This window comes from Hypanus sabinus, chromosome 23 (assembly GCF_030144855.1).
Source record: "Hypanus sabinus isolate sHypSab1 chromosome 23, sHypSab1.hap1, whole genome shotgun sequence".
Taxonomy (NCBI): Eukaryota; Metazoa; Chordata; class Chondrichthyes; order Myliobatiformes; family Dasyatidae; genus Hypanus; species Hypanus sabinus.
The window spans coordinates 45,796,469-45,823,628 of NC_082728.1; the positions used below are offsets into that span (position 1 = coordinate 45,796,469).

General features: G+C 39.5%; 1 protein-coding gene across 1 annotated transcript in view; it reads right to left on the bottom strand.

Moving 5' to 3' along the window:
- The window catches only part of LOC132380330 (glucagon-like peptide 2 receptor), a 92,701-nt gene that overhangs the window by 59,788 nt on the left and 5,753 nt on the right, over positions 1 to 27,160 (bottom strand). Inside the window, exon 2 of the mRNA XM_059949081.1 lies at positions 8,327 to 8,420. Coding sequence (XP_059805064.1) covers positions 8,327 to 8,420 — 94 coding nt within the window. The remainder of the gene's footprint in view (positions 1 to 8,326; positions 8,421 to 27,160) is intronic.

Here is a 27,160-nt window from a genome sequence, read left to right on the forward strand (position 1 = left end):
TCTCTTACTGACTTTTTGCCACCTCACGCACACATGATATATGTTTTCAGGTACTTTTTTACACAGAAGACCTAAAAGCTTCTAGGGACAGAGTTTCCAGCTGACTATGTGAGTACACAGATTCCTCCAACTATTGATAGGTTAGCTATTTGATGTGATATCAATCTGGCCTGCAAGCTTCCTTGAACTAAATAATTTTGCCAATGTTGACTGATTTGATATAAGCCCAATTAACATAACACCATTGTCTTACACTGCACTCTTTAGCAACCAGCTCCATGCTGTGGGCCAGCACATTGTTCCTCATTTCCATTCTAAATTGGTGTTTTTCTATTCTGAAGTTGTGCCCTCTGGTCCTAGAAAGGAGATTATAGGAGTGAGATTGAAAATCTTTCTGAGTGGTGCCACGGCAACAACCTTCCACTTGATGCCAGCAAGACCAAGGAGATGATCATTTACTACTGGAGTGCATGAGCCAGTCCTCACTGGGTGATCAGAGGTGCAGAGTGTCAGCAACATCAAATTCCTCTGCTTTATCATTTCAGGCAACTTGGCCTGGGTCCAACACGTAAATGTCATTACAAAGAAAGCACAACAGTGCCTCTACTTCCTTAGGAGTTTGTGAAGATTCAGCATGACATCTAGAACTTTAGATGTGTGGTGGGGAGTATATTGACTGATTGCATTATAGTCTGGCATGGAAACACTAATATCCTTGAATGAAAAATCCTACAAAATATAGTGGATATGGCCCAACCCATCACAGGTAAAGAACTCCACACAATTGAACACATCCACACGGTGTGCTGTCACAAGAAAGCAGCATCCATCATTAACGATTCCCACCATCTAGGCCCTGTTCCCTTCTCACTGCTGCCATCAGGAAGAAGGAATAGGAGCCACAGGACCCACATTATCAGGTTCAGCAAATGCTGTTACCTCTTAACTATTAGGCTTTTGAACCAAAGGGGATACCTTTGCTCCATCACTGAACTAGTTCCACAACATATGGACTCACTTTCAAGGACTCATCACTTCATGTTCTTGGTATTTATTAGTTTTTATTAATTTATTATTATTTCTTTTGTATTTGCACAGTTTGCAGTCTTTCACATACTAGTTGCTTGTCCATACTGTTCGGTGCATTGGTCAGTGATTCCGTTGTGTTTCTTAGATTTACTGTGTATGCCCGCAAGAAAAATAATTTCAGGGTTGTATATATTGACATATATGTACTTTGATAATAAATTTATTTTGTGCTTTGAAGCTAATTCCATTGGATTCCCCGAGAAGTGCTTTTATTCTCTATTCACTCTGCATCACATCCTTTCAGATAATGGTTTACATTCTTTTAGATATTGTACATCAGTGACCTATGTACTGTGACCTCTACTTTTCTTCAAGGAAGCTAGCTAATTTAAGGCTGGTAATTGTTAATAATTATGATTATTTGCAGAATTGAGTGAGGTTTGTTTGGGATCAGACTTGTCACTCCTGGGTCTGTTTTACCAAGAATTTGTTAAGCAATGATCAACGTTGCTTCAGAAGGCCCTTGTCTGGCACTGGAAGTTTTCTCATTGGTTTTTGACAGTAATTGTATACAGAAGTGTCATAGTGTTCATAGAGCAACACCCACAAAGTGCTGGAGGAACTTAGCAGGCTAGCATCTACGGAAAAGAGATGTTGACGTTTTGGGCCAAGACCGTTGTGCAGCCCTGGAGAAAGAAAAGATGAGGAGTCCTACTGAAAGTCTCAGCCCAGAATGTCGACTGTGCTCTTTTCCATAGATGCTGCCTGGCCTGCTGAGTTCCTCCAGCATTTTGTATGTGTTGTTTGGAATTCCAGCATCTCCAGGTTCTCTCCTGATAGTGTTGATGGATGATTGTATGCACAATGGTGACACCTGCTGGACACAGATCAATCGGCTCACAGTGTTGTTTAATTGGTGAAAGAAGAGAGGAAACACTCCCTTTTTCCCACTGAACTTGAAAGGAAAATTGCATAACATGCCTGTAAAGCTTTCCCCATTGCTGAGCACATCTTCAAGGAGTGTGATGCACCATCAATAACTCTCAGAGACGTGAGGCGAGATATAGGCTTTTACTGGCTGGAAGAAAGAACAAGCAGCAAGTGACCACCACATAACATCCTGGAGACTGAGGGAGGAGCAGTGCCCCCATTGGCCTTTATACCGGCATCTGAGGGAGGAGCCACAGGAGCAGTCAGTGGGGGGGGGGGGGGGGGGCGGTGTGTCCAGACAGGTATATGTAGTTCACCACAGAGTGCTGAACCAGGATAGCAGCATCTATCATCGAGGACTCTCATAATCCAGGCCATACTTCTTTCTTGTCACTTCCATCAGGAAGGAGATACAGGAGTCTCAGGCCCATACTACCAGGTTCAGGAACAGTTATTACTCAACTATTAGGCTCTTGAAACAGAGGCTCACTTTCAAGGACTCTTCATCTCACATTCTCGATATTTATAGCTTATTTATTCGTTATTATTTTGTTTGTTCTTTTCTTTTTGATTTGAACAGTTTGTTGTCTCTTTAACTTTGGTTGCTTGCCCATTTTGTTGTGTGGGCTTCTGATTAATTCTATTGTGTTTCTTCTGACTTATTATGAATGCTGGAAAGAAAATGAATTTCATGGTTGTAAAAGGTGACAGAAGTGTACTTTGATAATAAATTTACTTTGAAGTTTGAATTTTATGGTGCACTAAGAATATTTTAAATGAAATAGGTCCCCTTTCTCCAGGCTCACCCCCAACACTGAGGCAGGGCCAGAGTAAACTTCCTTTGGCTGTGATGATACTATTGCCATGAACTGTTATGAGTTTTTCCTAACAAGCTGAAGGTGGAGATATGCAAAGTATGTGCTTGACCACCCAGTGATGTGTAAGGGAAGTAACTCATAAATTCTGCTCTAAGTAAATGCCAGAATGCAGAAGATGGAGTGACTGCAGGATTACACGCTGGTGCCATCTCTTGGCAAGATGTTGCCAGTGACCAACGTGACTAAACTTTTTCTTCTCCTTCTTCTTTTAAATACAGTAACTTCTATCAATAGTCTGTGTGTGATTGAAGCCTGTAATTTACATTTTATTGATGTGTTTTTGGGCCATCTGAGGGAACTGGTGCTTTTGCTGTCTCAGCGTGGTTGAGAGTGATGTTGAAAATGAATGTGCGGTTCATGTTATATATGTTTCTAGTTTCTGGTTACTCTTTCTGGTATTGCTATTTTGTGCAATTTTGATCAGGGCAGCCTGCAGTCAAAGAACAACACAACACTAAATTGAACTGAACTGAACTAAACTGAACATTCTTAGATTGCTTCAAGGACCATAAGGTTTGATGTTTAATATTCTGTGTGTTAATCGTTCTTTGTTTCCCCGTTTGTGCGATTTGTTCTTTTATTTTTGCATGTTTTGTCTTTGATGTTTTCTTTGAATGGGTTCCATGGTTTTTCTTTGTTTTGTGACTGTCTGTGGGAAATGTGAATTTCAGGGCTGTATACTACATACAAACTTTGATAATAAATGTATTTAGAATCTTTATACTTTGCACGTTGATTTGTAGGTGCCACTGGTTAGTTTCTGAGTGTACTGCAGATGGAATTATTTCATTGTGCATTATCCCTGTAGTGGTCATGTTACTGTACTAACCTGCTACATTGCTACTTTTCAGCTACCTGCCAAGACCCATCAACTGGGGGCATCTGAGTTTGAAAGTGGTGCATTCGAGTCTCACTACACAGAGTTGAATGCAAAGATCTAGGCAGAAACAATAGCACAGGGATAGCTGAGGAAGTGCAGCATTGTCAGAAGCTCTATTCTTTAAATGAGCTATTAAACTGAAGCACTGTCACTGTACCTGGTGCCCATGGTGTTCTTACAGGGAGCGAAACCTAACGTAAAAATAATATAATGTAGATGGTGGAAACCAGAAATAAAAACAATAAATAATAGGAAATTCAAGGATTTCAGGAAATATCTATTGAAGAGGAAAACAGGAGAAGCAGATGTTACCTGACTTTATTTTTAGATTTGAGATAGTCTAGATAATAATTTCATTATTTATTAATGTAGTTGTATAATTTTCTTTTCCAAATTAGTTCAAGTTAAATTGTTTCCATATGTCTGTGAAGGAATGAAAGTGCCCTTGGTTGCCACAGCAAGTCTTGAAATTGGATGTCTGGGCACCTGGTCATCCACCATTCATGGTGAGTACTGCTTCACAAGACAATCGTTTATTTAAGGTCTTAAGTATACTGAGAAGTCCCAAAACATAAGGAGGACCTAGAGGTAGATCCAGGGGATGTGAACGCAATTTGGCCCAAACTAAATACTGCTAAAACGTAAGAACATAAAAAAATAGAAGTAGGTCACTCTGCCTTTCTATCCTACCCCACCATTCAATATGATCATAGCTAATCTTTCAAGAATTTGTTTGCCTTCTCCTTCAATACACAAGTAATCTAACCTACACAATGCTTGGGGTAGAGAATTCCGGAGATTTATCAGCCTCTGCTGGTAGTAGTTCCTACACACCAGTTTTAAATCACCAATCCCTAGCCTCGTATACTCCTCAAATTACCAGCAGTCACATTTATATTCTCCCTGTAGCTGGCCATCAGAGTGTCTGCAACATAAAATTAAATCTCCAAGCCAAAGCTATAAACTAAAGCTTGCTAAATTGCAGCCATACTCCAACTAATAACAGTTACATTATGTTCCTTTATTGGCCTTGAGTCTTTATTGGCTCTTGTGCTTTGAGGGTGTGCTTCATCATGGCTGGTGGATGGTTGCCATGTTCCAGTGGAAATGCCTTGTAAACAATCCTTGTAGCTCAGGGCCAGGAGCCCTGGCCTCCAAACACAGCATGGTCCACAGCAGTCTGGGCTGCCTGTTCGACAAGCAGTCTGAGTGTCAGTTTTGGGAGCATTCAAGAGGTCACCTTGACCTGTATTCCACAAGCCACAGTACACCCTCACTACAGGGCACTTTTGTGATCCATTTGTAAGATGCACTCTGGATAAAAGTCTGGACAAGTTTCTCATCTAGGCCAGAAGGGGAGTTGAGATATTAGCTGTCTGGTATTGTAATTAGGTCCACATGGGCCAAGGGAGTTGCACACAATTGTACACTGGAAAGTGGAGCACCCAAGTTCAGCATGAAGTCCTTTGAAAGGTTGGTAGTCCATGCAAGGCTTTTGGTCAGTTATACCATCAAACCAAGTATTTTGTTGTCTTTTGTTTGATAAAAGGTGCATGTCTTTACAAGTCAATGTGTCTTTAGAAGAGTATGGCCTGATGGTGGCCCAAATCATGTTGAATGATAGACTGTTATTTATCCGTGGCTCGTTTTGTTTCAGATTTTTACGTGTATTCACCCAAACATAGAGGTGAAAAGTGAGCCCCGCAGTGGGACATTGATATGGTGCTGGGAGGGCCTGGATACATTCTGCAGTCAGCCCCCCTTAGCTTCACCCCAGACTAGCTGACATACATTAACATGAATGGAATCATAAATGGTAGATAGCATCATGAAGGAAATTTTTGGCATATTGGCCTTCATAAATCAAAACATTGAGTACAGGAGAGGGAATGTTTTGTAGAAGTTGTATAAGACATTCGTGATGCTCCTAATTTGGAGTATTGTGTGCAGTTTTGGATAACCTACCAACAGGAATGATGTAAATAAGGTTGAAACAATACAGAGAAAACATGCAAGGATGTTGCCAGAACTGGAAGATCTGTGTTGTAAGGAAAGATTGAATAGGTTAAGACTTTATTCCTTGAAATGCAGAAAATCAAGGGGAGATTTGAAAGAGATGTACAAAATTATGAGAGGTATAGTAGAATAAATGCACCAGAGGTCAAGGTGTAGATTTTCTGAAGTACAATGGCTGAACCGTTTTATGCTTCAGGGAAGCTGCAGCAAGTCATTTATTGAACACCAAAAAGTCTGAGCTCAAAGCACGCTAAAAGCCCTTTACTTAATTACACTATCACTTCAGACCAGCCTCTTAAAGTGAAACCCCAACTCAATGTCAGTGGTTGTGAATTATATACATTTCCATCAATTATGAATGGTTATAGGCTGAGTGCAGGTAGGTGGAACTAGGTCAGAGTAAGCATTCTGCACAGACTAGAAGGGCTGAGATGGCCTGTTTCCGTGCTGTAATTGTTATATGGTTATATACGGTTATAAGACCATAAGATATAGGAGCAGAAATAGGCCATTCGGCCTATCGAGTCTGCTCCACCATTCAGCCATGGGCTGATCCAATTCTTCCAGTCATCCCCACTCCCCTGCGTACACCCCATACCCTTTTGATGCCCTGGATAATCAAGAGCCTATCTATCTCGGCCTTAAGTACACCCAATGACTTGGCCTCCACAACCACTCATGGCAACAAATTCCACAGATTTACCACCCTCTGACTAAAGTAATTTCTCCACATCTCAGTTCTAAAAGGAGGTCCTTCAATCCTGAAGTCGTGCCCTCTTGACCTAGAATCCCCTAGAATGGGAAATAACTTTGCTATATCTAAATTGTTCAGGCCTTTTAACATTTGGAATGTTTCTATGAGATTCCCCCCTACAATTACGTAATCCTACGATGGGCTAAGGGTGAAAAGTGAAATGTTTAACGGGAACATGAGGGGAAACATCTTCACTCAAAGGGTCATAGGAGTGTGGAATGAGCTGCTAGAGCAGGTGGTGCCTGTGAACTTGATTTACAGTGGTTAAGAGAAGTTTGGATAAGTTCATGGATGGTAGGGGTATGGAGGACTACAGTCTGGATGCATATTGATGGAAGTTTGCAGATCTAGTGGTTCACTACTGACTAGGTGGCCGAAGGGCCTATTTCTGTGTTGTATTTTTCTATAACTCTGTGACTTATTCCTCTATACCAAAAGGGAAGGGTGGGTGAATGTTTAAGTACAAAAGGAGAAAACACTAGTAATACTCTGTGGGCCAGACAGCACCTATGTGAGGCATTAAAAAGCCAAATCTTTTTAATTTTATTTAAAAATTAAAATACTGATTTTGATTATTATTGATTTTCCTTCTGAACTCTCTCCACAGATGCTGCCTGAATATTTCTCTTTATTTTTATGTTTTTGTTTCAGATTTCTAGCATTTGCAGAACTTTGTGTTTTTCGAAGTGATTGAATTCATTTATTTTCGTATGTGTGAGTGCATTAAATTAATTATTTGTAAGAAGACTTTAAGTATTTTGTTAAATGTCTCAGATATTCAAAAACCTGTAGTCAAGAGTTGTTATGGCACTGCAAGGCCCTGCCCTCATGATACATGCCCCACTGTCTGCCTTGCAGACTTGGAGGGTCAGCTCATCTGATTCTCCCTCCAGCTGCTCATTGTTGCATCGGTAATTATTATCTGTAATAACGTCCATGAAGCAATAGGAACTTCAAAGCAAGGTTGCAGAACAACAACAAAGAACATGCATGCTTATGTTACACATATGATGAAGGCAGTGTGTAGCATGCATATGCAACCCTTTCACATGTTCATATACACAAATACCACATTCTACCAGTCACAAAGGCAGGCCAGATCCAAGGTCTTCTGGCCCATTATTGGGAATTCAATTCATTTAGTTTTTATTCACTCCTGAATGACTTTTTTTCTAATGACCGGAATTGCCTCATGTTATTGAATATTTATAAGCAAAAGCTTCACAAGCAGAAGAAAAATAAAAGTAAGACAATCACTAATTATTAATATTCAAATTTCACTTAAAATAAGTGGCCTATATCTTCTAGAATTAAATTCAGAACTAACTCTCCTATTGAACAGCTTAAAAATTCAATACAGTACTCAGCATGACAAATTATTTTCTTATTTTGCAGTGGATCACATTATCCATCAAGAGTATTTTCACGTACATATGTGGAAGATAAGTTTTTACTAATTGTAAGTGATACTGGCATAAGCTTCCTCCTTTGCTTCTGCAGGGTGAGATCATTTTCTGGGAGAGGAAAGCAGAAAATGTATTCTTTAGGACCAGTTAGTAAGTTTCTGTTTTTACTACAGACTATGATCCCACATTGAAACAACTCTTCAAGGTCAAACTATTGACAAAGCTTCCTTTAGCTATTCCCCTCTCTTAATGTTACTACATAATATGGTTCTGTGGATCCCAAACACCAATAAGCATCTGACTGTATTCAATGAGGGGACTGAGGGCATTCACCAACCATCTCTTCATTAGAACTCTATTAGCCTAGTTTAAAAATGTTTAAAGAGCATTATTTTCCTATGAATTAATTTTGCTATTAAGATAGGTTGCTCACCAGTTTTACCATTAGACATGCTTAGGTTTTGCAGACACTCTTCTTTATACAAGTGCCATTTATTGACCATATCCTCCAGTAGCGTGCCATTGACCTGCAGAATAAACAGGATGGAAGATATAAACAAGTCTCTGAGAAATTTCAACAAGAAATATACTTTACAAGTTACTAGAGGAAATGACTGCTGTTATGATTTGCGTGGAAAGCAATGTACTTGATTCCAACTGAGTTGAATTCTCATACCTTATTTCTTGATTTATCACTCCTTCTAATCTTCAGTATCTGTGGCATAATTTACAGTAACCTGATGTAAGTTTATGAAAAACTATCAGATATGTTAAGGTACAATTCAACACAATGAACATCACAAAATCTTTACTATCGAAGTCTGTTTGAACAATCTCCTGACAAAATGTAAGTCAGTTAATTTTAAGATCTATTATTTAACTAGAGACTTCAATTGGATTCCTTGGATGATAAAGCTTACCCAGTATGCATTGAGTGTATATTTTGACTAATGCTAATAGTGGGGATAGAATCAGAAAAGTAGTTAATCAGTTCAAAAACTAGCCTAGTTTTATTTGTGTTTGGGAATTGTATTCTATCTGCTGATATTTGTAAATTAAATCCCACAAACTTAAACAATTATCGTTTATATTTTACTTTTGATTTTTTTCTGCCTGACTGAAATAACTTTGTAGAATTACCTTTGGCAATGTATTTCTTCAGAGTAAAACATATGAAAGGGCATAGGAATTGGGTCGTCAAGCACAAATCTATTTTGGCATTTCAATGCATGGTATACCACTACATTACAGAGGGACTACATTCCTAGAAAACCGCGGATATATAGTTATTTTGCATGATATGAACCCTTCTTTCGCATTGAATCTCATGTTATAAGCGGAGCTGCACTTCTATATGGGAGATGGGCTCTCAACAGTCATATCCTCAGGAGTGCATCAGCCTACAAACAAAAGAATTATGAATACATTTTAGGCAAAAGAAAAAAGGGTTGCTGTTTCAATTAACCAGAAATGTTTGATTACATTGTTTGATAAAGTATATTTGCACATTTATCAATCAAAGATATCGCCTTGTCAGTTTCCAAAGCAAGTGCCTTACGTGAACTCCTGCTGTGAACCGGAAGTCTGTAATCTTCTCTCTTGGTAAATTCATTTTGTTCTCTGTACACATTTAATGTTTGCTCCTTTTTCATATAACTTCCAAAAGAACCAATTTTTGTTCTATATAGGTGAATTTTAGTTACCCAAACAGAAATATTTTAATTTAAAACATGAGAGTACTTTAAAAATTAAAATATAACATTATTTATTTAAAATATCAACCGAAGATAATAAATTATCATTAATTATTAAAATGTAGAATAAATAGAACAAATTCACTCAATTGCACTTACACTTTCTGATCAGAGCAGTAAAACTATTCAGAAGGCTGCGCAATATTCTCCAGTCATGATTAGTGTCAAGTTGAATAAGCAAATTACTTATAATCCTACAGGTCAACCTATTGACTTTCTGCTGTTGGATTCAGTATTGAGTCCAATGAGATGGAGAGGGAACAGACCTGCCAGTGTCTGATCTTCAGTTCACATCACCCTTACAATCTGCATCTATGCAAGTCAGGAACACACTAATTCATGGAGAGCACCTGACTAGTATTGGGCAGCATGTTGGTGTAGTGGTTAGCACAACTCTTTAGACAGACGACCCGGGTTAAATTCCCATTACTGCATGTGAGGAATTTGTATGTTCTCCTCATGACCGTGTGGGTTTCCTCCGGGTGCTCCGGGTTCCTCCCACAGTCCAAAGACATACCAGCTGGTAGGTTAATTGGTCATCATTAATTGCCCTGTGATTAGGCTAAGATTAAATCAGGGGAATGCAGGGCAGCATCGTTCAAAAGATCGATAGGGTCTATTCCATGCTGTATCTCAATAAATTAAAAAGGCATTAATCTTCTGCAACGCACACAAAATATTGGAGAAGATCAGCAGACCAGGCAGCACCTATGGAAAAGAGTAAACAGTTGACGTTTCAGGCCGAGACCTTTCATCTTTTGCTTGTGGTTCGGCATTTATCTTTGATAGTACCATGTGCACTGGCATTAACCGTAAATGTTGAAATTTATGTTCTATTTTACTTAATACCAGTGCATGTCTTGTCAAAGATAAATCAAGAGAAGCAGAAGAACAAGAGTATGTCAAAGAAGACAATGAATGATTATTTTTAAAAATCTGTCACTGAGAAAAATCAATGATCTTTTACCTGCATAATAATATAGGGGATCTGTATAACATAGAGAACTGTACTGAGCACAGTTTGTTCACGTTACTTCTGCAAGAGTCATTGCTTTTAGCTCTTCCATGAAGAGTGATGATAATAAAATGTTACGTGGATATTCTGCCCACTTGTTTTTTGGTAAAGATGTCCAAAAGATTCCCCACGAGGGAGGAAGCAGGGAGATATACTGTGCACACATCAAGCTTACTCTGAAATAGTTCTGATGTATCTGCTTCCAAATTGCCACAGTGGTCATTCAGTGCAACATCCAAATGCAACAGATGTATTGTAAATTATGTTCGTTAATAATTAATTATGTTGCTTTAATTTCATTTTTAGTCTTGACTGGTAGTTCTACACGCTGACATGGGGATTATCAAACACAGTCGTATCTCTTAATTACGTGCATTAATTACTTAGCTGATCAAGATCATTACATTCTGATATATTAGATGTTGTGTAATAGCTAGAGTTCAGTGTTCAGACTGATACTCCACAGATTCAGCTTCTATCAAAGAACTATGCACAGGCCATGTGGCGACCGCTGATAAAACCCAGAGGTCCTGTTGGTCTCGCGCTGCACTGTTCATTGGACTGAATCCTCAGAGAAAAGAACCGAAGAGATGACAAAGCACAAGTTCAAACATTACACCTGGAATACTTTTTTAAAACGATGATCTCTTTCCAGACAAACATCGTTCACTAGGTGGGCTTTTCTTAGCGCAGTGCTTCACTCCTTGGGTTGCAGTGGATTTTTGTTGACAAAGATTTGGTAATCTATACTGTCAATGGGCTCTTTAGTGCCGCAAAGGGAAACCACAGAGGTGAAACTACCAACAAAACATAAGATATTAAAGGTAGACAATGTCCAATTAATGTCAGCTACTGTTTCAACAAAGCATCAAATATCATTAGGTACAGTTTACTCAGTTCTTGAAGACAATTAAGCCTCTCTAATACAATGGATCTCCTTAAAAAGTAATAAACCCTGACAACAATCAATGAATAATTTACTTACTTTAAATTATACCATAAAGGTCACTGCCTGCAGAAATGAAATTATGCAATTAAATTATTATTGACAGAGAGATTCATGCAGAAAGGACAAAGCAACTGAATAAATAAAGTTTGGTTGGATCAATATTTGAGACTACTCAATTACAAATATTTACCTCATCAGCTTTACTTAACAACTTGGAATTATCCATTCTGAACACTGGCAATGCCAGTGAATAACTTCTCTGATATTTCAGATACATCTGATCTCACATTCTATGTTTCAATTGTATTAGCAGTTTTCTCCAAAACAATAGATAATGATAAACTCAATAACATAACAGTTGATATTGGCTGTTATTGCATTATACGTGTTTTCTTGGTATATTGTCTGATACTATAAGCTCAATTACTGTCATTTTTGCTTTGGTTGTTCTCAAGGCTCTCGATCTTTGAGCTTCTGTTTTCACTCCGTCCTGACCTCCACTAAGCTCAAACGTTTCCTCTTTATTGCTGTCCCTTTGGAAGTCATTCACTTTTCTCCATAACACCTTCACTTTCTGGGGTGTCACCAAGACTTTCTGTCCAGTCATGGTTTCAACTTTTCCTGTTACACTTTGGCTTTGCTGTGTCAAGTTGACATCAGGAAGTCCATGCCCATTTTTGCATTTTTTGTAGGATTTTTTTTGGAACTTTAGAAATGCTTCCACATGACAATGCAAACTTCCCTTAAAGCATCCGACTCAGTCTGCACTTGATTCAGTTAATTCAGTAATTCTGCAAAAACAGAAGCCTGTTTGCTAACACTCACACATTCTCGTCTTCTGTACAGTACCGTCTCTGCCAAACGTTATTGAAGTCACCTTGTCCTTTATCTTTCACCCTCTCTGGATCCTTTTAATGGCACAGCTATTATTTCACATCTCAAGTGAACAGACTCTTGTACCATTCTGAACACATCACCAATATTTCCTCTTAATAACTGTTGAGGATTATGAACATTTCTTTTGATGTAACAGTGCTAAATCTGTATCTAAATGATATGCTAGATTCAGGTGTTTCATGATGCCCTATCCCTCACTCTGATTATCCCATCCTGGTGTCATTCACTGCCTTGCCTCTTACTCGTCATTGCAAACTTAATTAACTTTGCATTGGGCTCGACACCTTACTGCCATGAAAATCCAGTATTTTAGTTACTTGGTGAATCACAACAAAGCAGACATGTCTACCCACTTACTGATAGATACCTGAATGCCATTATTGCAAATCCCTAACTTTAAAAGTCTTTCGCTTTTTAAAGTCTCACATTTAGCTTCTTACCTTAATTGCAACCCTTTCTAAATCTTTTTATTAATATTAGTAATATGGACAGAATACAGATGATATATTGATAAAGAAATTACCAACATAGACATTCCATTACATATGAAAAAAAAACATACATAATAGTTACAATATAAATGAGTTTACCAAGACATAAGCCATAAGATATATGTATGGACATAGTAAATCTAAATATTTCATAATGTATAATATAAAAAAACAGAAAAAAGAAAGAAAAAAAACAAAACAAAAAAAATTTATATAATGCAGAACTAGCTAATCTAATCTAATAACTATAACTAATAAGTAATATAAAAGAAAAAAAAACAAAAAAGAAGGGAAAAAAACGGGCTGTTTATAATATCTCACAAAAATAAGTATTCATCAATGCCGTCACTTCCGGTCCTCTCAAAATACATAAGCTGAAAACTGGGAAATCAAATGAACTTGGCACAGGGTCATATTACATCATATGAAAATGTTGAATAAATGGTCTCCATAACTTTTCAAATTTAATAGAAGTCTCAAAAGTACCACTTCTAATTTTTTCTAAATTTAAACATAACATAGTTTGAGAGAACCAATTAAATACAGTGGGAGGATCAATTTCTTTCCAATTCAACAATATAGATCTTCTAGCCATCAGAGTTAGAAATGTAATCATTTGACGGGCTGAAGAAGATAAATGCAGTGAATCTAACAATGGTAAACCAAAAATTGTGGTAATAGGATGAGGTTGTAAATCAATATTCAAAACCGCAGAAATAATATCAAAAATATCTTTCCAATATTTCTCCAAAAATGAACACGACCAAAACATGTGAGTTAAAGACGCAATTTCAGAATGACATCTATCACAAATAGGACTTATATGAGAGTAAAAATGAGCTAATTTATCCTTGGACATATGGGCCCTATGTACGACCTTAAATTGTATTAGTGAATGTTTGGCACATAACGATGATGTATTAACTAATTGAAGAATTCTATCCCAATTCTCACTAGAAAGTGAGAAAGCTCTCTTTCCCAATCCTGTTTAGTCTTATAAAGAGGCTCTGAACGTATCTTCATAATTATATTATAAAGTTTTGAAATAAGCCCTTTTTGAAAAGGGTCTAATTCAAATAAACTCTCCAAAGTATCTGAAGGCACAAAATTTGGAAACGTAGAGAGTACAGAACTTAAAAAATGTCTAATCTGTAAATATCTAAAAAAATGAAATCTCGGCAAGTTATATTTGTTGGATAATTGTTCAAAAGACATGAAACAATTATCTAAAAATAAATCAGAAAATCTTAGTAATCCCTTAGTTTTCCAAGCTGAATAAGCTTGATCTATAATGGAAGGGTGAAAAAAACAATTAGATACAATAGGACTATTTAAAACGAATTGAGTCAACCCAAAAAATCTCCGAAATTGAAACCATATACGCAATGTATGTTTAACTATCGGATTGTCAATTCGTTTCGGCAATTTAGAAAGAGCAAAAGGGAGAGAAGTCCCTAAAATAGAACCCAAAGCATAAGCTGATACCGATTTAGTTTCTAAACTCACCCAACAAGGGCCAAAAGATCCACCCCCATCTTTCAACCAACATAACAAATATCTAATATTAACTGCCCAATAGTAAAATCTGAAATTAGGTAATGCTAACCCGCCTTCCTTTTTTGTCTTCTGTAAATATGTTTTACCTAACCTGGGATTTTTATACTGCCATATATATGAAGAAATTTTAGAGTCAACATTAGTAAAAAAAGATTTCGGGATAAAAATTGGTATCGCTTGAAAAATATATAAAAACTTAGGTAAAATAACCATCTTAATAGCATTAATCCTACCTATTAGGGTTAGAGACAAAGGTGACCACTTAGTAAACAAACCTTTAATCTGATCAATTAAGGGTAAAAAATTAAATCTAAACAAATCTTTATGGTTTTTTGTGATTTTGATCCCTAAATAAGTAAAAGAGTCATTAACTAATTTAAAGGGTAAATTTCCATAAATTGGGACCCGTATATTCAATGGAAACAATTCACTTTTATTAAGATTTAACTTATACCCAGAGAACTCACTAAATTGAGCCAATAATGATAAAACTGCTGGAATGGATTTCTCCGGGTTAGAAATGAATAATAATAAATCATCTGCATACAAAGATAACTTATGAATATCTGTCCCACGATTAATACCCAAAATATCCTGTGATTGTCTGATGGCAATTGCCAAAGGTTCTAAGGCAATGTTAAATAGTAATGGACTAAGAGGACATCTCTGTCTAGTGCCCCGAAATAGGCGAAAAAAGGGAGATCTTTGATTATTGGTAACCACTGAGGCTACTGGAGTATGATAAATCAATTTAATCCATGATATAAATATCGGACTAAAATTAAACTTCTCCAACACATTAAATAAGTAAGGCCATTCAACTCTGTCAAATACTTTCTCCGCATCTAATGAAATCACGCATTCTGAAGTATCATGTGAGGGAGTATAAACAATATTCAACAATCTCCTAATGTTAAAAAAAGAATAACGATTTTTAATAAAGCCAGTTTGATCATCTGAAATAATTTTGGGTAATACCTTCTCCAATCTAGATGCCAGTAACTTAGAAAAAATCTTGGAGTCTACATTCAATAAAGATATAGGTCTATAAGAAGCACAATTAGTAGGGTCTTTATCTTTCTTCAATATTAGAGAAATGGAAGCTCTATAAAAAGATTGTGGCAAATTCCCTAATCTAATGGCCTCCTCAAAAACCTTACCTAACCAAGGGGAAAGAGTAGCGGAAAAAAATTTACCTTAATTGCAACCCAAACTTCACATTTGTTTCCAGGTAGTTGGTCGGCAGGTTCTTTCTGTAACATTTACAGTGCCTTGTTGTCTTTGATCACTTTGATCACCACACATGCCCATGTGAGCTCACATTCCATGTTGCACTTTTTCACGTGGCTGCCTTTAATTTGTGTCCTTCATGATAATTTCTTGGAGAAATCATTGAGGAATTTGCATGGGATTTGACCAGTCATCTCTTTGGGGGACATTAATCATAGAATCATACAGCATAGAGAAAGGGTCCTTGGTTCAATTCATTCATGTCAATTATGTTGCCTAGCAAACAAGTCCCATCTGCTTGTGTTTGGCCTATAGCCGTCCAAATCCCTCCTATCTACGTACTTATCTAGATAGCTTTTAGATGTTATTAATCAGCTCACTCCAGCCTGACAGCTTATTTCACCATTCTTGTGTGAAGAAACTGTCCCTGATGTCCCTTTTGAATCTCTCACTCTGATCTTAAACCCTGTGCACTCTTGTTTTTAGCACTCCCTCTATGTAGGAAAGACTATGTGCTTCTATTCTGCCAAAGCTGCCTTATGATATATCAACTACTATCAGGTCACCCTCACTTTCCCAATCCTAAATCTGCACAACCTCTCCTTGTAAGTCAGGTCTCCATCCTGAAATCTGTTCTCTACCCTTTCAAGTTTAATAACATATTCCTATAATAGGGTGGTCAAACCTGCAGACAATACTCCAAGGAAACCTCCAAGTGACTACAACATAACTTCCTATCTTCTATATTCAATGTAGCACACATAAAATACTGCAGAACCTTAGAGGTCAGGCAGCAAATATAGAGAGGAATAAACTGTTAACATTTCCAGCTGAGACCTTTCATCAGGGCTGGGAAGGAAAAGAGAAGAAGCCAGAATAAGAAAGTGTGGAAGGGTAGGAGTACAAGCTGACAAGTGATAGGTGAAATGAGGTGATGGGAAGGTGTCAGTGGGGGAGGGAGGATGAAATAAGGTAGGATATGATTGGTGGAAGAGGTAAAGAGCTGAAGAAATAAGACCATAAGACATAGGAGCAGAATTAGGCCATCTGGCCTATTGAGTCTGCTCCGTCATTCAGTCATGGGTGATCCATTTTTTTCCCTCCTCAACCCCATTTCCCAGACTTCCCCCTGTAACCTTTGATACCATGTCCAATCAAGAACCTATCAATCTCTGCCTTAAATACACCCAATGGCCTGGTCTCCACAGCTGCATGTGACAATAAATTCACCAAAGAATTCACTAAAGAAATTTCTCTGAATCTCTGCTTTGAAAGGGTGCCCCTCTATCCTGAGGCTGTGCCCTCTGGTCCTAGACTCTCCCACCGTGGGAAACATCCTATCCATATCTTCTTTGTCTATGATTTTAAACATTCAAAAGATTTCAATGAGAACCCCCCTGATCCATTTGAAATCCAATGAGTACAGACCCAGAGCCATCAAATGTTGCTCATATGATAACCCTTTCATTCCTGGAATCATTCTTGTGAACCTCTTCTGGACCCTCTCCAATGCCAGCACATCTTCTATAAGATGATAGAACCAAAACTGTTCACAATATTCAAGGTGAGGCTTCACCAGTTCCTTATAAAGCCTCAGCATCACATCCTTGCTCTTGTATTCTTGACCTCTTGAAATGAATGCTACCATGGCATTTTCCTTCCTCAGTACCAACTCAGTCAGCAAGTTAAACTTCAGGAAGTTCTGCACAAGGACTTCTGAGTCCCTCTGCACCTCAGATTCCTGGATTTTCTCCCCGTTTACAAAATAGTCCACACATTTATTCGATTACTGAAGTGCATGACCATGCATTTCCCAACAAAGTATGTTTGTATTTAATTTGCCACTTTCTTGCCCATTTTCTTAATCTGCCTAAGTCCTTCTGCATCCTACATGTGTCCTCAACACTTCCTGCTCTTCTACCAATCTTTATATCATCTGCAAACTTGGGAACAAAACCATCTATTTCATCATCTAAATCATTAATATATAGCATAAAAAGAAGTTGCCCAACACCAACCCCTGCAGAACACCACTGGTTACTGGCAGCCAGAAAAGAGTCCTTTTATTCCCACTCACTGCCTCCTACCAATCAGCCAATGCTCTAACCCTGTTAGTAACTTTCCTGTAATACCATGGGATTTAACTTGGTAAGCAGCCTCATGTGTGGCACCCTGTCAAAGGCCTTCTGAGAGTCCAAATGTACAACATCCACTGCATCTCCTTTATCTATACTGTTTGTAATCTCCTCAAAGAATTCCAACAGGTTTGTCAGGCAGGATTTTCCCTGAAAGAAACCATGTTGACTTTGTACTATCTTGTCCTGTGTCACCAAGTTCTTCATCACCTCATCCTTAACAATTCACTCTAAACACTGAGGTCAGGCTAACTGGTCTGTAATTTCCTTTCTGCTGCCTTCCTCCTTTCTTAAAGAGTGGAGTGACATTTGCAACTTTCCAGTCCTCTGGCACCTTGCCAGAGTCCAATGATTTCTGAAAGATCATTTCTAATGCCATCACAGTCTCTACCACTACCTCTTTCAGAACCCTGGGATGCAGTTCATCTGGACGGATGACTTATGTCCCTTTAGGTCTTTCAGTTTTCTGAGCACCTTCTCTCTTGTAATAGTAACTGTACCCACTTCTCTTCCTTCCCACACTACAACATCAGGCACGCTGTTGGTGTCTTCCACAGTGAAGACTGATGCAAAATACTCATTTAGTTCATCAGCCATCTCCTTGCCCCCATTGTTATTTCTCCTGCCTCATTTTCTAGCAGTCCAATATCCACTCTCATTTCTCTTTTATTTTTAACATACTTGAAAAAACTTTTACTATCCACTTGGATATTATTTGCTAGCTTGCTTTCATATTTCGTCTTTTCCCTTCTAATGATTTTTTTATTTGCTCTCTAGGTTTTTAAAAAACTTCCCAATCCTCTACCTTCTCACTCATTTTTGCTCTGTTGTATGCCATGCCTTTCCTTTTGCGTTTACAATGACTTTGACTTCCCTTGTCAGCCACGGTTGTACTATATTACCATTTGAGTATTTCTTCATTTTTGGAATACATATGTCCTGGACCTTCCTCATTTTCCCAGAAACACAGGCCATTGCTGCTCTGCTGATATACCCGCCAGCAGCTCCTTCCAATTTACTTTGGCCAACACCTCTCTCATACCATTGTAATCCACCCGCATGTTATAATCTCCCATAACTACCATAACATTGCCCTTTTGTCTTGCCTTTTCTATTTCCTGTTGTAACCTCCCAACCACTGTTGGGAGGCCTGTATATAACTGTCATGAATGCCCTCTTACCTTTGCATTTTCTTAACTCAACTCACAAGGATTCAACATCTTCTGATCCTATGTCACATATTTCTACTGATTTGATGCCATTCCTTACCAGTAGAGACACACCACCCCCTCTGCCTACCTTCATATCCCTCAGATATAATGTATAACTTTGGACATTCAGCTCCCAAATATAATCAACCTTCAGCCACGATTTGGTGATGGCCACAAAATCATGCCTGGCAATCTGTACTATTGCAACAAGATCATCCACCTTCTTTCCTATTCTACACATATTTAGATATAACACCTTGAGTACTGTATCTGCTACCCTTTCTGATTCTGCATCCCTAATGATTTGATACTCAGCCTGTTGGCTACAACTAAGTCCCATCACTTGCCTGTCCTTCCTGACAGTCTGACTGCACTTTACTTTGTTACCGTCTGTCTTACCCTGTGTCCCTCCACTCCAGTTCACATGCCCCTGCCAGATTATTAACTCCTCCCCAAAGGCTCTAAAAAAACCTGTCCTCAAGAATATTGGTCCCCCTTGGGTTCAGGTGCAACCTGTCACTTTTGAACAGGTCATACCTCCCCCAGAAGGAATCCCAATAATCCAAGAACCTGAAGCCCTGCCCCTGCACCGTCTTCTCAGCCATGCATTTATCTGCCAAACCATTGTGTTTCTACCCTCACTGGCGCCTGGTACAGGCAAAAATCCAGAAATTACTATCCTGGAGATCCTGCTTCTCAGCTTTCTACATGGCTCTCCAAATTCTATTCTCAGGACCTCATTTCTTTTCCTTCCTATGTCATTGGTACCAATATGTACCAAGACATCTGGCTGCTCCCCCTCCCCTCCCCCTCCAAAATGTTGTGGAGGCAATCTGAGACATCCCTGACCCTAGCACCTGGGAGGCAAGATACCATCTGGGTGTCCCGTCAAAGTCACTAGGGGAATCTGATAGGAGTGAAGAGTGCATCATGGGAGAAAGGGAAAGAGGAGGGGTCCTGGAGAGAGGTGATAGGTAGGTGAGGAGAAGTGCAGAGATAAGCTGGGGAGCCAGAATGGGGAATGGAAAAGGACAGAAGGAAGAGGGGGAGATATTATTGGGAGATGAAGAAATCGATGTTCATGCAGTCAGGTTGAAGGCTACCCAAACGGAATATCAGGTGTTGTTCCTCCAACCTGAGTATAGCTTCATCATGGCAATAGAAGAGGCCATGGACCAACATGTTGGAATTGGAATGGGGAGTGGAATTAAACGGTTGGCATCAGGAAACCCTTCCTGTTGCAGATGGAGCGATGGTGCTTAACGAAGTGGTCCGCCAGTCTCTGTCAGGTCTCAATGGTGAAGTCCACACAGGGTACACGAGATGCAGTAGATGGCAGTAGATTTGCAGGTATAGTGTTGTCTCACCTGGAAGAACTGTTTGGGGCCCTGAGTGGTGGTGAGAGAGTAGGTGAATTGGCAGTTTATATTCAATGACTGAAGAAGGCCAATATGCCAATATGTCTTCTTCATCACCCTTTAATACCCGCGACACCACTTTCAAAGAACAATGCACTTGTACTCCTATGTCTTATGAAAGGAAAGCAATTGTTGAGCAATGGGATGAAGTCAGGAGAGTGGGAATAGCCGGATTTTATTTAGATAAAGCTGATGTGGATTTGACTGGCCAGGGTGTGGGTCCTTTCTGTGATTTTGTGTCCAGGCCTACACCAGAAATTTGACTTTAATCACAATTACTTTATTCAGAGACCTACACCTCTGTGGATCTTCCCTTACCTTATGACACTGATACCACTTAGAAGTTTAGGGTATTCTGAGCTCTAGGCCACTAGGTCATGGTGGATCTCACGGCAAGTCTTCTCTCTTTCCTATCTACTTTTGTCCTTACAAATCCACTTGTAGCGTCCTCGTGACCCATTTTCAAAGAAGATGATTATAACAGCATATTTTTGTAGGCTTGCTCCTTATTTGAACCTCGACATTGGCAAAACTGTTTAACAATGTTATACAGCATCTCCACCATTGTGGCAGTTTGCACACTCCTGCATGCCAGATCCAGCATTTAGCAAGTTCGCCCACAAAGTGATGTCAACATTGGATTTGAAGAACTTGACAGTTACGCTTCGCTGACTATGCATGTGACAACCATTTCATCTGCTTCATGGGTGCAAGAGCTAAACTTGTAGCTCCTAACACTTACTGAAGTGGTTGAATTAAACTATCCCTTCAAGTTGTTTGCAATACCTCACAAGAAACCTGGTCCCTAGTATAATGGGCTAAGAGAATCACCAAATTCTGGTATGTCCCTGGGCTTATAACAAGCACAACAGATTGTCTATCCATGTCCTCCTCTATTGTCAAAATATGTCAATCCATGGCCTCCTCTACTGTCAAAATGAATCCAAACTCAGGTTGGAGGAACAACACCTTATATACTGGCTGGGTAGCCTCCAACCTGATGGCATGAACATTGACTTCTCTAACTTCCGTTAATGCTCCTCCTCCCCTTCTTACCCCATCCTTGACATATTTAGTTGTTTGCTTGTTCTCCATCTCCCTCTGGTGCTCCCCCCCCCTTTCTTTCTCCCGAGGCTTCCCGTCCCATGATCCTTTCCCTTCTCCAGCTCTGTATCACTTTCGCCAATCACTTTTCCAGCTCTTAGCTTCATCCCACCCCCTCCGGTCTCCTCCTATCATTTCGCATTTCCCCCTCCCCCCACTACTTTCGGTTAGTCCTGACGAAGGGTCTCGGCCCGAAACGTTGACAGTGCTTCTCCCTATAGATGCTGCCTGGCCTGCTGTGTTCCACCAATATTTTGTGTGTGTTGTTATCAGATTGTAATGTGGCCCAGCATTGCTCTGCATTGTGTCCTGTCAAAGCACCTTGTCTACTCCTTTGAACTTATCAGACAGGGTAAATGATTTGAAGGTATAGTTTACTCCATCCCTTATAGCCAACAGGTTATGTTTGCTCAGTTGCTTTCCTTACTTTTCATGACAGGATTAATGCCTCCAACATAATCTCCAGTCTGCTCCAACTGGCCACTGGCACTTGGTTATGGCAGATGCCCCTCACTGGCATGCAAGCGTCAACAGAGTTAGCACTGATCCACACAAACAGATCCATCAGACTCGAGACTAGCCATGTTGGGGTGAGAGAGTAACATCCTCAGAGTCCTGAAACATGCCATAAAGGGCATGTAATTTTGCTGCAACCATTCAGGATGTACATGCCCTCCAGAAGTTCCTTCATATACAGTTAGAGCTGTCATCATTGTTACATTGAAATGTACTGACATGGACAGAAGAAGCACACATTAAATGATCGGATCAACTATACAGCAACATAGTGACTGGTTTCAAAGTACTCCCATTTCCTCCCTACATCAGTGACTATAGGGTCAAACTTAATTACAGTTGTACTATGAGTGGCATTTGGCACTGACTATAATAACTCCTATGGCCCACAATTCAAGAAACACCTTGCTGACCAGGAAGCTTAAAGTCTAATCTGATGACAGACCAGTGCAGGAAACAGAGTATGTGGAATTGGAATGGACTGGGTAAACAATAATTAGATATAGGAGCAGAATTAGACCATTTGACCCATCAAGACTGCTCTGTCATTTCATCATGGCTGACCTATTTTCCCTCTCAACCCCAATCTCCTGCCTTCTCCTCATATCCCTTCATGCCCTGACCAATCAAGAACCTATCAACCCCTGTCTTAAACATTTGTAAAGACTTGGCCTTCACAACTACTTGTGGCAACAAATTCCACGGATTTACCATTCTCTGGCTAAAGAAATTCCTACTCATTTCCATGCTAAAAGGACACCACTATATTCAGAGTCCGTGTCCTCTGGTCCAAAACTCTCCCACCATATATCATTTCCATATCCATCCTATCAAGGCCTTTTAACATTTGATAGGTTTCAATTAGGTCATCCTTATTCTTATGAATTGCTGTGAATACAGGCCCAGAGCCATCAAATGCTCTTCATATGATAAGCTGTTCGATTCTGGAATAATTTTTGTGAACCTCCTTTGAACACTCTCTAGTGTCAGCACATCCCTTGTAAGATAAGAGGCCCAAAAAAACTCACAGTACATCACATGAGGCCTCAGCAGTGTTTTATAAAAGCTCAACATACATCCTTGCTTTTATCTTCCAGTCTTCTTGAAATGAAAGCTGACATTGCATTAGCCTTCCTCACCACCGAATCAACCTACAAATTAGCCTTTCAGGAATAGTTCTTAATGTCTTTTTCAGTTGCCTTGTTAGTTTTTAAAAGCTGACCAATTCTCTAAACTTCCCACTAAATTTTGCTCTAATATATGCTCTCCCTTTGGCTTCGACTTCTCTTGTTAGCCACGGTTGTGTCATCTTGGCTTTAGAACACTTTTTCCTCTTTGGGAAGTACATAACCTGTGCCTTCCGAAATTCCAACCATCGTTTTGCTATCTGTCATGCTTGCCAGTGTTCTTTTCCAATCATTTCTGGCCAACTCCTCTCTCATGCTTCTGTAATTCCCTTTACTCCACTGTAATACTAATAAATCTGTCTTCAGCTTCTCCTTCTCAAATTTCAGGGTGAATTTGATCATAATAATATGTTATGATCACTTTCCCCAAAGAGCTCTTTTACCTTAAGCCCTCCAATCACTTCCAGTTCACTGCACAACACCCAATCCAGGATAGCTGATTCCCTGCTGCACTCAACAATGAGCTGCTCTAAAAAGTCATCTCATTGGCATTCTAGAAATTCACTGTTTTGGGATCCAGCACCAGCCTGATTTTCCCAATCTACCTGCGTTTTGAAATCCCCCATGACTATTGTAACATTCCGGCATGCATTTTTTATCTCTTTGTAACTTGTTGACCATATCCTTATTACTGTTTGGGGGTCTGTATATATCTCCCATAAGGTTCTTTTTACCCTTGCAGTTCCTTAGCTCTACCCACAACGATTCAATGCCTTTGTATCCTTGGACGTTGAGGTCCCAGCAATAATCTTCTTTCAGCCATGATTCAGTGATGCCTACATCATATATGCCTACCTGTAACTGTGCTACGACTTCATCTATCTTATCCCGTATACTGTGTGCATTCAAATGTAACACCTTCAGTCTTGTATTCTTTTTGATTTTGTTCATCTTTTACATTGCAACTCATCATGTTGACTGCAAATTTTGCCCTTTCATCAGCCTCTCATTGCTAGGAGTCTCACTACATACTGCCTTTATTTGTAAATCAGCTGCCTCATCTTCAGCACTATGTCTCCAGTTTCCAATCCCCGCCAAATTAGTTTAAAGTCTCCCAAACAGGTCCAGAAAACCTGCCTGCAAGGATATTGGTCCCCCTTTGGATTCGCGTTTACAGGTTGTACCTTCCCCAGAAGATCCATAAGTCTGAGCCCCTGTCCCCTGCACCAGTTCCTCAGCCATGCATTCACCTTCTAAATCATCTTATTCTTTCCCTTATTGGTATGTAGCACAGGCAGCAATCCAGAAATTACTACCTGGCAGTCCTGTTTTTCAGCTTTCTACCTAGCTCCCTATGATCTTTCTTCAGGACCTCCTCACTTTGACTACTTATGTCATCGGTGCCAATATGTACCAAGACTTCTGGCTGCTCATCCTCCTCTTTGTGAATGCCATTGATCTGATCCAAGATATCCCTTATCCTAGCAACTGGGATGTAATATACCATCCCAGTGTCTCTGTCTTGCCCACAGAATCTCGTTTCTGTTTCACTGGCTATGGAATCTCCTATTAACATTGCAATCCTCTGCTCCACTGAACCACTGCAACAGACACAGTGCCAGAGACCCTGTCACTGTGGCTTCCCCCCTCAACAGTAGCTAAAGTTGCTAACTTATTATTGAGGGGAATGGCCACAGGTGTACTCTGCATTGGCTGTACACTTCCCTTCCTTTTCCTTGACGTCTAATAAAGGAGAATGAAGTACCAAAGTGCAAATGATAAATATTTGTTATTTATCAAACCAGTTCACTATCTGACACCCCATATTGAGAAAAGAAAAAACTTTTGTGCTAAGAATGAATACTTGGCAGATATTAACACATCAGTAAAAGAGTATTACTGTTGTAGTACATAATTGCAGGCGCTGCAGAAAATGTAATCTGTTACGCAAATTCCGGAGGTTCATGGCCTCCAGTGCATGGTACTGTACTTACAAGGCAAATAGCAACGTGCTATTTTCTCTGAAGGTTTTGTGAAGCTGTGTTTACACATAACTGCAAGCCTGCCTCCTGTCTGAAGTTGTCTTATTATTTATACAAACACAATTGAGAAGCTGTTAACTGCGCAATTATTTTGGCAGCTTAACTTGGCCAAATAGCAATCTATTCCATGATTCAAGAATACTTCATTCAATAATTGGATGTTTGGAATACTTTATTTTCCTACAACATGTATATAAAATACAAACTGACATGAAAATGTACGAGGGGTAATTGATAAGTTTGTGGCCTAAGGTAGAAGGAGTCAATTTTAGAAAAACTGGCACATTTATTTTTCCTATATTTACACACTTTGTCCAGCGGTCGTGGAGCATACGGATCCCTTCTTTGTAGAAGTCAGCGTCTTGGACCCCAGAAATGGTCCACAGCAGGGGTGATTGATAAGTTTGTATCCTAAGGTAGAAAGAGTTGAGTTATTAACTTCAAACTTTCTGCATTATCAGTCAAAGAGTTGAACTGTAAGTGCATGTAACGAGAGCTCTATAACTCATCTCCTTCTACCTTAGGCCACAAACTTATCAATCACCTCTGCTGTGGACCATCTGGAGGTCCAAGACACTCTGGTTACATGTATGTGCAGTTCAGCTCTTTGAGTGATAATGCAGAAGGTTTGAAGTTAATAACTCATCTCCTACTTTAGGCCACAAACTTATCAATCACCCCTGCTGTGGACGACTTCTACAAAGAAGGGATCCATATGCTCCACAACTACTGGACTAAGTGTGTACATGTAGGAGGGGACTACATTGAAAAATAAATGTACCAGGTTTTCTAAAATTGACTCCTTCTACCTTAGGCCACAAACCTATCAATCACCCCTCGTATTTACCCTATATAAATTGGCTATTGTACACAGAAATCTGTAACAAACTGAAATTGTAATCTTCTGCACTTTAAAAATACAAATTACCTAACAACTCAGTAACACACACAAAATGCTGGAGGAACTCAGCAAGTCAGGCAACATCTATCAAAATGAATAAACAATTGATGTTTTTGGCCAAAAGCCTTCTTCAAGACTGGAAAGGAAGCTGAAAGATGGTGGAATAAAAAGATGCGGGGAGGAGACCTGTTATCTTCCATCACCACTCTCCTCCATCTGGTGGAACTGGTTGTTACCCTCAACAATTTCTCCTTTGGCTCCTCCCACTTCCTTCAAACTCAAGGTGGACCATGGGCATTTGTACGTGTCTCTGCTATGACTGCCTTTTTGTCGGCTACATGGAACAGTCTATGTTTCAAGCCCACAACAGCATCGATCCCCAATTCTTCCTACGCTATATTGATAACTGCATAGGTGCTGCTTCCTGCACCCATGCTGAGCTTGTCAATTTCATCAACTTTGCTTCCAATTTCCACCCTGCCCTCAAATTATCTTAGTCCATTTCTGACACCTCTCTTCCCTTTCTCAATCTCTCTGTCTCCATCACTGGAGAGAGTCTATCTAATGATATATTTTATAAATCCACTGACTCTCACAGCTATCTGAACTGTACCTCTTCTGATGAGACCCGATGTAGATTGGGAGACCACTTCATTGAGTACCTCTCCTCCATCTCCCACATGAAGCAGGATTTCCCAGTTGCCGCTCATTTCATATCTGCTTCCCATTCCCATTCTGTCATGTCAATCCGTGGCCTTTGCCTCTAAGGAGATGAGGCCAGACTCAGGTTGGAGGAACACCACCTTATATTCCATCTGGGTAGCCTCCAACCTGATGGCATGAATACCAGTTTCTCAAATTTCTGGTAATTGCCTCCATTGCTCACCATTGCCCTTTCTTGTTTCACTCTCACACCTTGT